Below are 17,732 nucleotides of genomic sequence, written 5' to 3'. Positions count from 1 at the left end.
TGCTCCCTGACTTCAGACTATACTACAAAACTACAGTAATCAAAACAGTATGGTACTGACACAAAAACAGACACATAGATCAATGGAACAGGATAGAAAGCCCAGAAATAAACCCATGCACTTATGGTCAATCTGTAACACAGGAGGCAAGAATATACAATGGAGAAAAGACAGTCTGTTTAATAAGTGGTACTGGGAAAACTGGACAGCTATGTAGAAGAATGAAATTAGAACATTCTCTAACAACATATACAAAAATTAACTCAAAATGAATTACAAATCTAAATGTAAGACTGGATACTATAAAACTCTTAGAGGAAAACATAGGAAGAACACTCTTTTATGTAAATCACAGCAATGTTTTCTGGATCCATCTCCTAGAGTAATGGAAACAAAAGCAAAAATAAACAAATGGGACCTAATTAAACGTAAAAGCTTTTGCACAGCAAAGGAAACCATAAACAAAATGAAAAAAACAACCCATGGAATGGGAGAAAACATTTGCAGACAATGTGACCAATAAGGGCTTAACTTCCAAAATATACAAACAGCTCATACAGCTCAATATCAAAAAAAAAAAAAAAAACAACAAACAAACCCAATCAAAAAATAGGCAGAAGACCTAAATAGACATTTCTCCAAAGAAGGCATACAGGTGGCTGACAAGCACATGAAAAGATGCTCAATATTGCTAATTATCAGAGAAATGCAAATCAAAACTACAATGAGGTACCACCTCACACCACTCAGGATAGCCATCATCAAAAAGTCTACAAATAATAAACGCTGGAGAGGGTGTGAAGAAAAGGTGACCCTCCTACATTGCTGGTGGGAATGTAAATTGGTGCAGCTACTATGGAGAACAGGATAGAGGTTCCTAAAAACCTAAAAATAGTTACCATATGATCCAGCAATCCCACTCCTGAGCATATATACAGAAAAGATGAAAACTCTAATTCAAAAAGATACATGCATCCCAATGTTCACAGCAGCACTATTTACAATAGCCAAGACATGGAGGCAACCTAAATGTCCATGGACAGATAAATGGATAAAGAAGATGTGGTATATAAATATATAGTATATACACAATGGAATATTACTCAGCCATAAAAATCAGTGAAACAATGCCATTTGCAGAAACATGGATGGAGCTAGAGATGATCATATTAAGTGAAGTAAGTCTGACTGACAAAGACAAATATCATATGATATTACTTATATGTGGAATCTAAAAAGAATTATAGAAATGAACTTATTTACAAAACAGAAATAGACTCAGACCTAGAAAACAAACTTATGGTTATCAAAGGGGAAAGTAGTGGGGGGATAAATTGGGAATTTGGATTAACTGATACACACTACTATAGATAAAATAGATAAACAATGAGGACCTACTGTATAGCACAGGGAACTATTGATATATTCAGTATCTTGTAATAACCTATAATGGAAAAGAATCTGAAAAAAGAATATATTAAAAAATATATATATATATATAACTGAATCACTTTGCTGTATATCTGAATATCAACTATACCTCAATAAAAAAAAAATAAATAAATTGCAAGAGATGAAAAAAGAGAGGAGGAAACCTAGTGATTAAAAGAAATTTGAAAGACATAACCAATAGCCATGCATAGACCTTATCTGGCTCCAGGTTTAAAAAAAAAAAAAAAAAAAACCCAAAAACCATACGTGCACACAAACACCCACACGCACTACGATATTCATGAGATAATTAGAAATTTGAAGATACTGAAGAATTATTCTCTTTAGGTTTGATAAGCATTGCAGTTATGTTTTTAAAAGTTCTTATCTTTATAGATACAAACAGAAATATTACAGGTGATATAATATGATCATGGGATTTGCTTCAAAATAACACAGAAGGTGAGGAAGTAGATAGGGGTATATAAGAAACAATATATTGGCCATAAGTTGACAATTGTTTAAGCAGGAAGTTCTATATACTGTTCAGTTTACTTTCGTATATATTTAAAATTTTCCATAATAAAAAGTTTTAAAAAGGCATAGAGATGAGAATGACTATAGCATATGAAGAAATCATACTGGAGGATGATTTCAAACCATTGAAATCATCTCTCTTCTCTCTCTCTTCTCTTCAACTTCAACAAATGACTTTGCTTCTAGCTTCAAGGAGAAAGTTAAAGCCATTAAATTTCCTCCAATTTCCTGCTACCAAACTGAAAAACTACCTGCATATGCCATTTTCCTTTCCTTCCTTAATTTGTTAGGTAACACCAGTTCTTTCATATGTATATTGGATTCTTCTCCTTCATTCTTTCTAAGGAACACACCTTTATCTTTTTTCTTTTTAGTTTATCCAATTCTTCTCTCAACTGGATTCTTCTGGCTGATATTTAAACATGAGAAAATTCAAGTCTCTTTCATCATAAAAATAAAACCCAAAACGATGATACAAAATGCCCCTTCATTTATAAAAACTATAAATGGAGTATAACCTTTAAAAATTGTGAATCACCATATTGTACACCTGTAACTTATATAATGTTGTACCTCAACTATACTTCAATTTTTTGGGGATAAATTTATTTATTTATTTTTGGCTGTGTTGGGTCTTTGTTGCTGCGCGTGGGCTTTCTCTAGTTGCGGCGAGCGGGGGCTACTCTTTGCTGCGGTGCACGGGCTTCTCATTGCGGTGGCTTCTCTTTTTGCGGAGCACGGGCTCTAGGCGCATGGGCTTCAGCAGTTGCGGTGCATGGGCTCAGTAGTTGTGGCTTGCAGGCTCTAGAGAACAGGCTCAGTAGTTGGTGGCACACAGGCTTAGTTGCTCTGCGGGATGTGGGATATTCCTGGACCAGGGCTCGAATCCGTGTCCTCTGCATTGGCAGGTGGATTCTTAACTACTGCACCACCAGGGAAGTCCCATTTGGACAAATTTTTAAAAAGGAAAAACCAAAACGAAACAAAATGCCCCTTCATATTCTATCCTTATTATTCTTCTTCACAACCAAACTTCTTGGAAGAGTTATACTCTCTGCTTCCACTCCTCAATGCATTCTAGACTAGGGTCCATCCAAGTTAATCCAATGGGGTGAAGGGATAATATTTGTAGTCACATGTCTATAAATCCATTAGCTATTTTCAATTTCTCATCTTTCTGTATCTTGTAGCACTACTTGACATTGTCTAGTACTTCTACACTCTTTTCCCTTGGCTTCTTTGATATAACACTCTCCAAATTTTCCTCTTAGCCCTCAGTTTCCTTTCAGGTCTCCTCCTTTTCCTCTTAGACAGTTGAATACTGATTGGACTTCTTCAATATGAAGTCTTAGGCTCTTTTCTCTACTTCCTCTCTACTTTTTCCCTGAGTATTTTCAACCAGGCCTGTGGCTTGAATTAGCACCTATATCCCCCAAACTCCAAAACATCCAATCCTTTATCACTAGTCTTAGTCTTTCTTGGGAGCTCCAGATATGCAAGTACAATTACCACAAACTCAGCATATCCAAGGCAAAACTCATGATCTCCCCTACTCTCATACACATAACAAACAAACAAAATATAGCTCTTTTCAAGCATTTTCTATATCAGTAAATAGGATTACCACCAGCTTGGGATACCATACCAAAATACCACAAACTGCGAGACTTAAACAATAGAAATTTATTTTCTCACAGTTTAGAGCTGAAATTCTGAGATCGGGGAATGAGCTGAGGTTGGTTTCTGCTGAAGACTGTCTTCCTGTATTGCATGGCTGCTTTATCACTGTGTCCTCACATGGAAGACAGAGAGAGAGAGAGAGAAAGACAGCAAGCTCTCTGGTGCACTAATCCCACCATGAGGGTCCAATCCTCATGACCTCATCTAAATGTAATTATCTCCCAAAGGCCCCATCACAGTGGGGACTAGAGCTTCAACATATGAATTTTGTGGGGACACAATTCAGTCCACAGCACCATATTCATTCAGTTAGATCAGCCAGGAACCCATAAGTCATGCTTAATTTCTCTTACCCTCCATCCCCTCTATTCCATTACCAGTCTATGGATTTTCCCTCCCTAATATCTACCAAATCTTTCACTTTTCTCCATGTCTATTACCATTCCTTGATCCAACTTACCATTATCTCTCACTAGTACTACTGCAATATTCTCCTAATTGGTTGCCTGCCCCTACTCTAGCTCTTCTTATCTATTCTCCATTGTGCAACTAGAATCATCTTTTCAAAATGCAAATATAACCATATCAATAAACACACATACCTCCTCTCTCCCCCATCACATACATGTCCAGCTTAAAGTTCTTCAATGGTTTCCCAGTGCTCTAAAGATAAAACCTCCAAAATCCTTTATTATGGCCAACAAGGCCTGGCCTCTGTCTCTCTCTACAGCCTCATTTCCTCCTACTGTTCCCTCCCTCTACCCTTTTTTCATTTTCTTCAGTGTGCCATGATTCCCTTCCCCACAGGGTCTTCGGCATACATTCTGTCAGAAAGATGCCCTCCCCTCCATGTCTTTGGTTAACTCCTTTTCATTCAAATGTCTGAACTCAGCTCAGAGAAGCTTCCCTAAATCTCCACTCTTTTATAAATCCATAGAAGTTCATGACACTTATATTAGGTTGTAATTATATATTATTCAGTGTGACTACTTGGTAATCAAAGCCTGTCTTTTCTACTACATGGTGTGCATTTCTTGAGAGAAGCGATTGTGTATCTTTTGCTTACCACTGTATTTCCAATATTTAGAACAATACTTGAAATATCATAATTGCTCATAAATGCTTGTTGTGAAAAATAAATGAAGAGTTCCACTGGGGATTACAGCCATCATTTTAGAATTTGGAGGAATCTTAGGAAAACTCTCTTATGTTACAGAAGAAAATACTGAGGTTCAAAGAAGCAAAACAATCTCACGCAGAATTACCTTCTTAGTGACAGTAAACCTGGATTATTGAGATGACACCAGATTACAGAGTCTTGAGCTCTGAGAAGAGTTATGATTTGATTAACTGAGGGAGGTGGGTGGTCAAGATTCATATGAGTTTGCAGAGCAGGCTAATCTAGCAAGAGCAGAGGGGAGAAAATTATTGAGTAAAAGGAGAATCTGAAATTAGGGCTGCCAGAAAACAGACTGAAGAAGTAGTGAGGGCCCAGACCCACTAGGGAGATAGCAGGCATAATGGAGGACCATTTCAAAGGAAAAACTAAAAAGACTTGGAATAAAAAAAAAAAGATGAATTGAAGGTGACAGTAAAATTGTGAGAAGACACGAGTGGAAGAATGTTGCTATCACTAGCAAATGTAAAGAAATTTGAAGACCATACTAAGAGAAGGAGTGAAAAAGAAGAGGAAAGAAAAATGGTTAGACTTAATGTGAACATGCTAAATTTTAAATAACTAAACACATTTCATAGGCAGATGAAGAAATAGTCCTGGTGTTGCATAATAAATCAAAACTAGAACTAGGCATTTGGAAATTGTAGGCATAAAAGAGATAGCTGACATTATTGTCTATACAAAGAATAGAAGGCTCAAGACAAAATTCAACATCCATTCATGATGAAAACTCTCATCAAAGTGGGTACAGAGGGAACACATCTCAACATAATAAATGCCATTTATGACAAACCCATGGCCAACATAATACTCAATGGTGGAAAATTGAAAGACTTCTTGCTAAATTCTGGAACAAGACAAGGATACCCACTCTCACTGCTTCTATTTAACATAGTATTGGAAGTCCTAGCCACAGCAATAAGAAAAGAAAAAAAAAATAAGAGGTACCCAAATTGGAAGGGAGGAGGTAAAACTGTCACTATTTGCAGATGACATGGTGCTCTATACAGAGAACCTTAAAGTCTCCACCCAAAAACTATTATAACTAATAAATGAATTCAGCAAGGTTGCAGAATACAAGATTAATATACAAAAATCTGTTCCATTTCTATACACTAGTAATGAAGTATCAGAAAGTAAAAAAAAAAAAAAAAAATCTATCTAAAACTGCATCCAAAAACACCCACAAAACCCTAGGAATAAGCATAACCAAGGAGGTGAAAGACATATACACTGAAAACTATAAAACACTGATTAAGGAAACTGAAGATGATTCAGCGAAATGGAAAGATATTCCGTGCTCTTGGATTGGAAGAATTAATATTGTTAAAATGGCCATACTACCCAAAGGAATCTACAGACTTACTGCAATCCCTAGCAAATCACTCATGACATTTTTTCACAGAACTAGAATAAATAATCCTAAAATTTACATGGAACCACAAAAGACCCAGAATTGCCAAAACAATTCTGAGAAAAAAGAACAGAGCTGGAGGTATAACCCTTCTAGACTTCAGACTATACTACAAATCTACAGTAATCAAAACAGCATCATATTGGCACAAAAACAGACACATAGATCGATGGAATGGAATAGAGAGCCCAGAAATAAACCCATAAATCTACAGTCAATTAATTTATGACAAAGGAGGCAAGAATATACAATGGAGAAAAGACAGTTTCTTCAACAAGAGGTGCTGGGAAAGGTGGACAGCTTCATGTAAAACAATGAAATTAGAACATTCCCTCACACCATATACAAAAATAAACTCAAAATGGTTTAAAGACCTGAATGTAAGACATGACACCATAAAACTAGAAAAGAACATAGGTGAAACATTTTCTGACATAAATCGTAGCAATAATTTCTTAGATCAGTCTCCCAAGGCAAAAGAAATAAAAGCAAAAATAAACAAATGGGATCTAATCAAACTTAAAAGCTTTTTCACAGCAAAGGAACCATCAACAAAATGACAAGACAACCTATGGAATGGAAGACAATATTTGCAAATGATGCAACTGACAAGGGGTTAATATCTAAAATATACAAATAACTCATACAACTCAATATCAAGTTGTTGTACTCAACAACTCATACAACCCAGTCAAAAAATGGGCAAAAGACCTGAATAGGTATTTTTCCAAAGAAGACATACAGATGGCTAACAGGCACATGAAAAGATACTCAACATCACTAATTATTAGATGAATGCAAATCAAAATCACAATGAGGTATCACGTCACACTGGTCAGACTGGCTATCATCAAAAAGGCTATATATGACAAATGCTGGAGAGGATGTGGAGAAAAGGGAACCCTCATACATGGCTGATGGGAATGTAAATTGGTGCAGTCACTATGGAAAACAGTATGGAAGTTCCTCAAAAAACTAAAAATAGAACTATCATATGATCCAGCAATTTTACTCTTAGGTATATATCCAGAAAAAATGAAAACTCTAATTCAAAAAGATACATGCACCTCAATGTTCATAGCAGCACCATTTACAGTAGCCAAGACATGGAAGCAACCCAAGTACTCATCAACAGACTATTGGCTTAAGATGATGTGGTGCATATATGTACAATGGAATACTATTCAGCTATAAAAAAGAATGAAATATTGCCATTTGCAGCAACGTGGATAGACCTAGACAATATTATGCTTAGTGAAATAAGTCAGACAGGGAAAGAGAAAAACTGAATGATATCACTTACATGTGGAATCTAAAAAAATAATACAAATGAATGTATATACAAAACAGAAACAGACTCACAGACATAGAAAACAAACTTCTAGTTACCAAAGAGGAGAGAGAGAGGGCAAGGGACAAATTAGGAGTATGGGACTAACAGGTACAAACTACTACACATAAAATAGATAATCAACAAGGATTTAGTGTATAGCACAGGGAAATACACCCAACATCTTGTAATAACCTAAAATGGAATACAATCTGCAAAAAAACTGAATCACTAAGCTGTTCACCTGAAATTAACACAATATTGTAAATCAACTCTACTTCAATTTTTTTAAATTAAATAATAAAATAAAATTATTGGTCCACTCTCTATTTGACATCCTGACTTCAAGTTTACTGTTTTATTTTGATAAATCATGGGGAAAATAAACTATGATAATGCAATGCTGACACTGCAAATTGGAACCCATAAAGCTCAGGAAATGCAAAAGTCAAGGTTCTTACAGTTTTATTAACTAGTTTACATTTCTTAAGTGTAGAAGATAGCCTGCTAGTATGGCTGTAAAACTGAATTAAGATAGAGATAGGACTCCAGTCGTTAGGGTATGGACCTTGGCCCTATTTCTGGAAAGAGAAAAGAGGCAAAGGGTTAACTATCAGGGTTACATTAAGAGGAATAAATTAATTAAAATTAGCTTTTAAGATGCTTCCTTTCACCTTGAATCTTCTTGTATTTAAAAATCATATTACTTATTCTTCATTTTCTACTCCAGAAAATGTCAGGGGGCTATTTGTGTCTTTTTCAGGTATCTTAATTCCCCTAAATCAGTCATCTTCTACATATGTCTGGACGACATATGTCATGAGTAATGAATTCAGTAATAACAGAACATAAAAGCAGATTTCATCAAGAAAAGTAAAAATGTTTCAAAAATACACAAAATTGGGGGTAAACTTAAAATTTCTACTTTATATTCATATAAACAAACCTATTTGAATAGTGTGCTACTGTATCTGAGAAGTTTTTAAAGTAATATTTCACATTATTTAAGTATATATTTTCATTCAAATCAAAGAGGCTTGTGGAAATGGGATATTTTAGGATGTTTAGGATTTTTTTTAAAGGAAAAATTACAATCATTGCAACCTATAAAACACTTAGTTAATTCACAAAATATAAGAAAACTATACTCAAAATGGGTTATAATCAGTTAAAAGTCAAATAAAATTTTCAAACAAAAATTAAATAAAACCAATCCAAAGCTAGAATGAAATCAGAAAAACTGAAAACTACATAGGTAAATTACTGAACAGGTTAAACAAGAAGAGACTAAATAAATGACTTTATTAAGAGAAAAACTATCAGTGGATAGGTGTTTCAACTAGAGACACCAGGTATACTAAAATAAAAGAAATAGGAAATTACAGTCATAACTTTGTGTTTGATATAATTAAAATTATACGAAGATTGTGGTACGCTAATTAATTTACAACAAAACATAAATGATGTGGAAATGTTCTCCTAATTTGGCATATTTTTTCTTTGTTGTCCTTTAAATGTCATTTCATGGCTACAGTGACAGTGTTCAAAAATATGTCTGCAAAGAAACAATGAAAAAAATACCAGGGAGCTCAAATATTTTTGTAAATGACCCTGAGTTAATTAGAAAAATCTGTACCCTTCCCAGTTCTTCTTCTCATGTGTCAGCTCTCATTAAATTAAAAAAAAAAAACTCATTTCAAAGTTAAGAAATCCTATAGTTAACAAAACTGGGATCAAGTGGGCACATTCCTAAGTTTCTGTATGATGTCATACTAAGCAGTTCACAGCTGAATCTGAATTTGCAAGAAGTATGAATTAGTTTTCAATAGAAGACATATCTGATCTAATGGTAATTTTTTTCTCTATCGGCTAACTGTGCTGGGAACAGGTGGCCCTGCTTTCAATTATGGCGGGCTAGCATGCCAGTGTGAGGCCTGGATTAGTTCACCTTCTCACGGGGAATTTTCCTCGGTTGGGAATGGATTTATTATGGCTTCACACATGGAATAGAGCTCATGTCAGCTGAGGGCAGTGACACATCATATGATTCAAATTAACCTGCTGTGGACTGTTCCGCGGGCCTTAAGATTGTGTATTAAAATGACGACATTTAAAAAACAGCTTGAAAGAAACCAGGATTGCTGCACTGCAATGGTTCCAATTTGTTCCAACTAATCTATCACCTGCTGGAGATATTGTTCTGCTGGGTTTCTGGTAGCTGCTGTTTTCCAGGTTTCTCCAAGCCACTGACCTTGCTAATGGGTAGTACAGTTGTTGCCTCTGAAGGAAGGAGGTCGGAGTTGGGAGGGCTTTGAAGGGGTTTTTGATGTAGAAGTTGGGACCTACCATTTGCTCTAAGGTACTATTAAGTGAACAGAGGAAATCAGGGAATACTCAAGAACACTGAAGTATTTTTTCCAAAAACAGATGCTAAAGAGCAGCATATGCACCACCTTGTTTAGATAAAATAATCCCTGGAAAAAACATTCGACAGGATGAATTCAAAAGCTGTTAAGTTTGCACCTTTATGAAGAAAATTTAAGGTTGGGTAGTTATAATCAGTATTTCCTCTACTCTTCAGCGTCATAACTTCTTTGTTACTGAAACCTTAATTCAAGAGCAAGAAAAGAAGAAACGAAAATATACTATTTTAGAGATGGAGCATTGTAGCATAAAGCATTCTTTGGGAATGATATTTAAATAAGATGTGCATATAGATTAAACTAAACAATAAAACAATCTTTTGGTATCAAAAGATTCTTAACGATAATACTGCATAAAACTTAGAAGCATTATTTTCAATATTAAAAAAAAGGCCTTTTTATTTTTTAAGGGAAGAGGATAGTATTAGGGAATATTATAAAGCTGAAGTTTGTTCCCCCAGTCTTAGCATAAATAATATTGCTCTTAATATACTATTATGTAAAATCTGGAAATACATATTTCTTGAGTTGCCAAAAATCTATAAAATAATACATTCCTACAGCAAGAAATGCTTTATTATGTCCTGTTATTCCTATTGATTTCTCAATTAATATAGTGTAGCTCTATAGTGAGAGAATACAATTATATTATGTAATAACATCTACTTACATACTTTATATAACAAATTGTTTAAGGAATTTTTTTGTCTAAGGTAGTAAATTCTGGAGTAGTTCAAGGCTGTTAGGTTAATGTTCTAGTGGAATCCCACAGAACTGACATATCATTCAAAGTAATCTTCCCTCAAATAATTTATGAAAGAAAAGTGCTCTTGGTTAAAATGTTTAAAGACTTTGAAGAACTTAAACCATTTATTGGACATTGTATTTGATTTTTCATAATAAAAGTACCATTTAAAAAACCATTCATCATTGTTTGTATCATCCCCTTCTCCTGTGCCCCAAAATATCTGCATTTTGAGTCTCAGTAATTGTTATTGATGGTATTAAGAAAGTCATATATATATATAATTAATATATGAGTCAAATAAAATCTTGGCACAAAATGTGTTATCCCCAGATCAACAGTACCCATTTCACCTGGGAGCTTGTTAGAAATGTAGAATTTCATCCCTATTAAGTCACATTTGCATTTAACCAGCTCCCCAGAGATGCTCAAATGCACACTCCAGTTTGAGAAGCATGGCTGTAAGATAACTATTTCAATTCATTAATTTAAAAGTTTGAATCTCCAGATATATTATCACTATTATTGAATGGGCATAAAATTAGAAATGGCATATATGTAGTTTCCAGTTTTAAGAAGTATAAGAAATATAAACGTACAACTATTGTAAAAATCGCACTTCTGCTACATAGTCACATGACAGAATGATAAACATATAATTTTTCATTTGTTCATTGACATTTCTCTTAAAGTTCAATTTATTTGGTAGCCATGAAAATATGGTACACAATTTATCACTGACTTGAAGATCCCATCCCTTTTACAAACAAATCAATCAAATGTAAACTAGAAGGGAACTTTTTAGCCAGAAGGTGAAAGACTGTGCCTGAAAGCAAAAGAAATCTGACACTAAAAGAGAGAAAAAAGAAGTAAATGCAAGTTTCCCTGTCACTTGTCCATGAACTACCCTTATGTTCTTACCCTATTTCGTTCATTCCAGCATGTTCAGTCTTTTGCCCTGCAACTGATACAGTAAGAAAGCACTGTATCATAGCTTAAATAGCAGATATTTTTTCTTTTTCCTTAGTGGTATGCAAAATGTTTTTTCCTACAATTGATGGTTGCTTGAATTCAGTGAAATATGGTACTTCACACTCACTAACCAAGTATGAGGACTCACACTCCTTTCAATCATCCAGCTCACCCCAAAGGATTCTTCGAACTTTAATGACTCCCTTAGCCTTATCATCAGCTTCTTTACTTCCTTTGAGTCTTTAAAACCACAGCTAGATACTAATGATTAGAACTAGTTCTTCATATTCCTCCTATACCTTTTAAATTCCAGCACTGGAAAAACATGCTTAAGAAGAACTGAGCCAGAGTGAAAGGGCCAACTGAGGTGGTTTCAGGCTCTTTCTATTCCAGATGTGATGATGGGCCACCTTCCCTATCCTGTAGTCATAGATCGTAAGTGCACCAGCATGCACACAAACTGAATCAGGTCCACAGAGGGATAGTTTTCAACCATCAAAAGACATGCCTTGCAGAGTACTGCTAGAGATCTTAAGACAGTGTAACACCATTGTTTTAAATTTGTAATGAAGAAACTAGTATTCTTTTAATGACTAACAGGTTCTGCAGCACTGTAAATATAAGATAACAAAAGGGAAACTGAATGTAGTAATTTCTGTTAAATAAATAGCTAAGATCTCATGGAGGTAAGGGAAGAGTAACAAAGAAAAGAGAAGGAGGAACATGAGAAGGAAGAAGAAATAGAGTAGGAAAAAGAAAGAGGAGGAGAAGGAGATGGAGAAGAAAGAAAAAAATCTTTAGTTATGCTAAAATTAGTGCAGTATAAATCTAGGTCTTTGGAGTCATAAAGACCAGAGTGTGAATGGCTCCTCTGCTACTATGATCTTGGGCAATTTACTTCATTTTTCTAAGTCTTAGCTTCCTTATTCATAAAGTAGGGATAATTATAGGGCCTACTTATTGGGTTTATACAAGTACGTAAAGCACTTAGTACCTGGGACATAATAAGCACTCAATATCTTTTGATATCTATAGCTACCTATTTAAAATTGAGTGTTAATATGTCCTAAGCACTTTGCTAAGCATTTGAAATAAGTGTGTTTATCTATCTAATCCAATCTACTTATGTATATTATCTTATGTATGTATGTCATGTACCCTATCTACCTAACCATCCATCTACCCACCCACCCATCTATCCACCCATCATCTATTTTATTCTCTTCATTTACAGGTAAGGAAACTGAGGCACAGGAGATTAGATAACTGCCTAAGGTCCCACGATTAGTAGAAAAGGTAGAAATAAAATCTTGAGTCTTTGGCTTCCAGTCAATTATTTTTTAATTGATAACTACTTTTTGTCAGACTAAAGGTAATTTTTAATGTATATTAATATTTGCCTTTTGATCTCTAGAATGGGCAGCCTGAGAAGAGTACACGTCTGGAAGACAAATGAATTACTCATTTCTGGCAAGGAATGTCAAGATTGTTAACAGACCCTATGTACACGTTAATAGACTCATACAAAAAAAAGTTTGAATTACGACTTTCTTACCTGGTCCATTAAGAAAATCTTTAATTTGTAGCATTACAAGTGAAGGTGGAATACCACTTTTGCTGTCTATTTCTCCAGGTACTGTCTGCAACCAAACTGTGCAGTAATCAAGGGCTTCAGGCAAAGTCTTCCCAGGATCTGAAGAGGCAAAATTAAAATTAAAAATGTCAATTACAACACAAACATCAATTTTGGTGTAAGTGTTTGAGCTGATAAGCAAGAGGAAAAAAATGGTTAAAATATTGTATGTAACCTTCATTAATGCATTTGTTTGTATACATACAGTGCACAAATACTTGTATGAAGAAAGAGATGCTCTCTCTCTACAGGTAGAATGACAAAACCATGTTTTCCAGAACCAGGCCAAAGAGGAAAAGATATTTCAAATCTTAACTCATATCATCTTTGAGTGAAGGTAAAGTTTCTGTACTCTGAGCTGCTGACTGTTAACAGTTGAATAGATTTTTTTTTTTTTAATGGGATGTTGGAAACAAGTTGAAGAAAAAAAGGGCAACCTTTTCAGCTTAAAAAGAGGCATATACATGTTCAAAGATGCAGTGGATTAGTACTACTTAGGGGTTATTTGATCTGTTTCAGAGTTTTACTGACATTACAATCACTTTTACTGCTAGGCTTTTGAAGTTAACTTCAGTAGCTTTCCCATAACCTTCTTAAATGATAAAATTGGTCAATCTTTTAATAGTTCCAATTATGACTAAAAGTTGACTTTTTTCAGTTTTGACTTTTTCTATTAAATACTGTGTATTTTAAACTTTTTTTAAGGTTAATATTGTATATATTTTGTAAGGTTTCATTCAGCTATTGGTGATGGCAAATGGAATTAGCTTTTTAATGCTTGGCAATCCACAGTTTTTATTGAAATAGCTCTTTAAATAAAAACAACTGCTGTGTCTTGGCATACAATATAGCAGGCTTTTAAAAATCTTCTAAATATTCACAGTTTTTCTTTAGTTTCAGGATTGTTTTACTCTCTGGGTTTTAATGGCCTCTGAATGTCAATTTTATAGGGATGTTCTTGCCATAGAGTCCATCTATTCCATTTTCAGTTGATTTGAAATGTGTTATTAAAGTGTTATTTATTTTAGTTTTTATTGATTGGATTGCTTTCAAGAATAGCATTTACATACTGTGTATTATATTCAACATATGGTTACATAGTATTACTGTCATATGTGAACCGGGCATATAAATTCTGCCTTGGAATTTGTATTTCTTGACCTTATCATGTGATCCTTATGAAATTTGGCACATATGAACCTTTATGTGATTTCAAAGAAAATACTGAAAGCAATTGATCGTGACGTTAGATCTATGTGGTAAAGATCAAACACTAAGGTAGTACATTCTTCTCTTTTTATATGATCAGTGAATTTAAAGCAGTGAGAATATGTATAGTAGATCCATAGTAACACCATACTATTCTGTCTTTCAAATATAATGGTCAAGTCTGGTGAAAGGATGGCAAAAAGTCTGTTGCTGGTAGGATCTATAATCAGTTTGTAGGTACTATGTAACCTGCCAGGACCTGAGGGTCTATTTCTAGGTTTCAGCTATGTAGCCATCATCAAGAAGAAGCCATTATTATCAAATAAATAATACTGTGCCAGACCTACATGAGGAGACATAATTCTTCATTTTGAAGATGATACAATCTAGAGAGAGAACAATGATCTAATGGAGAAAACAGATATAAGTGATGTAGCTAAATAAATAATGAACAGACATGAATTAAATTGATATAGAAATATTAATATGATGTGTAAAAACACTGGCAAGTAAAACTTAGGATGATAAGTAAAACAATTTATGAAAATCACGTATTCAAACTTGTATGGCAGAAAAGGATATTATGAATATATAAAGAGTTCGTATAATCAATATAGATACTAATAGAAAAATGGGTTGAGGATAGAATAAGCACCTACTTAATGAAGAAAATAATGAGTAAAGAAAAACAAATGGCATAAAACAGTTAAAAATATAAACATTAAGAGATAGTACATCTTAGCAATAATCAAAGGGAAAAATCTTTAAAAATAAGTAGAATTTTCTACCTATCAGGCCAAGACTAAAAAAATTGATATGTAACACACACACACACACACACACACATTCACTGTAGAACTGTTTATCATAGCAAAAAGTAGAAAACACCTTAGATGTCCATTAACAGATTAATATTTAAATAAAAAATGATAATCCATACAATGTTTAAAAGAATCAAAAACATTTATATGTAATTGACATTGTAAGACAGCCATTTTATATTGTTAATAGTAAATAATAAAGCAGGTTGAGTATTTTTTTCATTTATTGACCATTTAGGATTCTTCTTCTAAAAGTAAGTATTCATTTTTCTATTGGGCTCTTTTTCTTACTAATTTGTAGGAGCTCCTTATATATTACAGGTGTTAATGATTTGTTTGCAATGTGTAGCAAATGTTTTCTCTTGGTATGTTAGTTGCCTTTTAACTATATCCTGATGCTTTTTGCATGCATATTTTTTTCTTAATAGATGTGGTAAAAAATTATTAACATATCTTATGGATTTATCCCTAGGTTGATTATATATTTTCCTATAGTTTCTTGAAGCATTTTTAAAATTTTATTTTTACCTTTAGCTGTTTAATCCTTCTGGAGAACACTGCTTTATGAAAAATAGGAAAAAACTGCTCAGTCTCACTGTTAATTAAGCATACCCAAATTAAAGGAAGAAATACATTTTTTTTCACTCAACAGATTAGCATAAATTTAAAAGATTGGTAATATCTTGTGTGTGGGAGGAGGAAAAATTGATCCTACCATGTATGGTGGATAAGAGTGTAAAGAGGGTTGAAACGAGTGTCTACCAAAATCCTAAATATCCATGCCCTTGTAATCAGAAAGGACACTGTAGGAATCTATCTTAAAGAAATAATTAAGAATACACAGAAAATGTCCAAAAGAGTTGACTATAGTATCATGTGAAATATTAAAAATCTAGAACAAAATAAAACTAAATATCTATCTATGGAGAAATGGTAAAATAAATTATGACTACATTGTGAATACTTCATAGAATACTATGCTGCTGATAAAAAGAAGGGAGTGAATCTGATGTACTGATATAGAAAAGCTTTAAGCTGTCCTGTTAAGTGAATAAAACAAAGAAACAGATCACCAGCTTTAGTAAATTCAAAAGTAAAAGGCATATCTGCATACATACATACATACATACACACATATCTATATATACTTTTTATTCTACTGGAAGACAATCATCTTCAGGATGATCCTAAGCTCAAACTGATATATGGACCTATAATTTATTGAGAGCTGAAGAAAAATAGGACTACATACCAAACATTTACAAAAATTAAAATAAGAAAAAAACACTTCAAAGGACATTTGATTCCTACCTTCATCAAGGTATAGACTGGGGGAGCAGCAAATTCTGATGATGTGAATGAGAGTTTTCCAAGTAGGGGAGATGGGTTTTACGCAGGTTGCAGTGTAAAGTTAAAGGGCCTTGCCATCTGGCACCCAGCACAGGAGTCTGCACTGGGGCAATTAAAGAGGAATGGGACTTAATAGAGTCAGAATAAACAATCTGGCAATAGTAGGAAGGAGAATAGGAATTACGAATTAAAGAAAATGTAAAAGTCTAGGAAAGGTATCCAAGGAAGTAAAAATTTCAATGACTATTTCCCAACGAAGTTTTACTGGTCTAATGATATTATTGGTTTAATATTATTACACCCGTGGTTTAAAAAGTACAGCTGCATTTAGAGGGCTGCTAGAAAAAGAGAATAACTGAAATTAAGAACACTGAGGAAAATACAGGTTCATAGTTGATGAATACTGAATGTATGACAGGGCTGGTGGCTACTCTCCTAGTTTTGGCTAAAATCTCTACTGTGGATATGCCTGTAGTCACTGTGGTGAGATGAAGCAGCAGTAGTAGCAGAAACATATGTCAGAATCCCAGAGAATAGCTCAGGTTTGTAAGTCACTATTTAGTCCCTCTTGCCCTAATGGCTAGATGATGTGGGGCATGACTTCTAGACTTCCTGAACTGTCTTCAATTTAGCTTCTCCTGAATTCCATCATCAGACGTAGAAAATAGGACTCATATTACACATTCCTTGAGGTCAATATAGTTGGAAAAGCACCAGATAAACCAAGATTAAAGGAGCCTGTGAATATAATACAAATGGAGTGACAAATAGGGATGACTTTTTCATACTGGAGGCTCCTTTAGACTTCACCAGTTTTCTTCTTCATACTCAGCGAACACCTATTTATTTAAGTACAGGAAGCTCTCAAAAGAATAAGCTCCTGCTGATGTTGATGAGCACGTTTACATTTACGCTGTTGTCCCTAAGCCTAAGAAACAGGAGAAAGCCATATCTTATCAGGAGTAACAGAGTGTGGGAAATGGGTCAGAACAAATGACAAACTGCTCACA

The 17,732-nt window shown here is 34.2% G+C and overlaps 1 protein-coding gene across 8 annotated transcripts in view; it reads right to left on the bottom strand.

The window, feature by feature from the left end:
- Positions 1-17,732, bottom strand: part of VPS13B (vacuolar protein sorting 13 homolog B) — an 808,377-nt gene that overhangs the window by 210,660 nt on the left and 579,985 nt on the right. For all 8 annotated transcript variants that reach the window (XM_082859134.1, XM_082859132.1, XM_082859133.1 and 5 more), the window contains one exon: positions 13,265-13,402. In XM_082859134.1, the coding sequence (XP_082715260.1) occupies positions 13,265-13,402 (138 nt within the window). The remainder of the gene's footprint in view (positions 1-13,264; positions 13,403-17,732) is intronic.

This window comes from Leucopleurus acutus, assembly GCF_964270905.1.
Source record: "Leucopleurus acutus genome assembly, chromosome: 17".
Classification (NCBI taxonomy): domain Eukaryota; kingdom Metazoa; phylum Chordata; class Mammalia; order Artiodactyla; family Delphinidae; genus Leucopleurus; species Leucopleurus acutus.
This window is presented reverse-complemented; position numbering and strand designations above follow the sequence as displayed.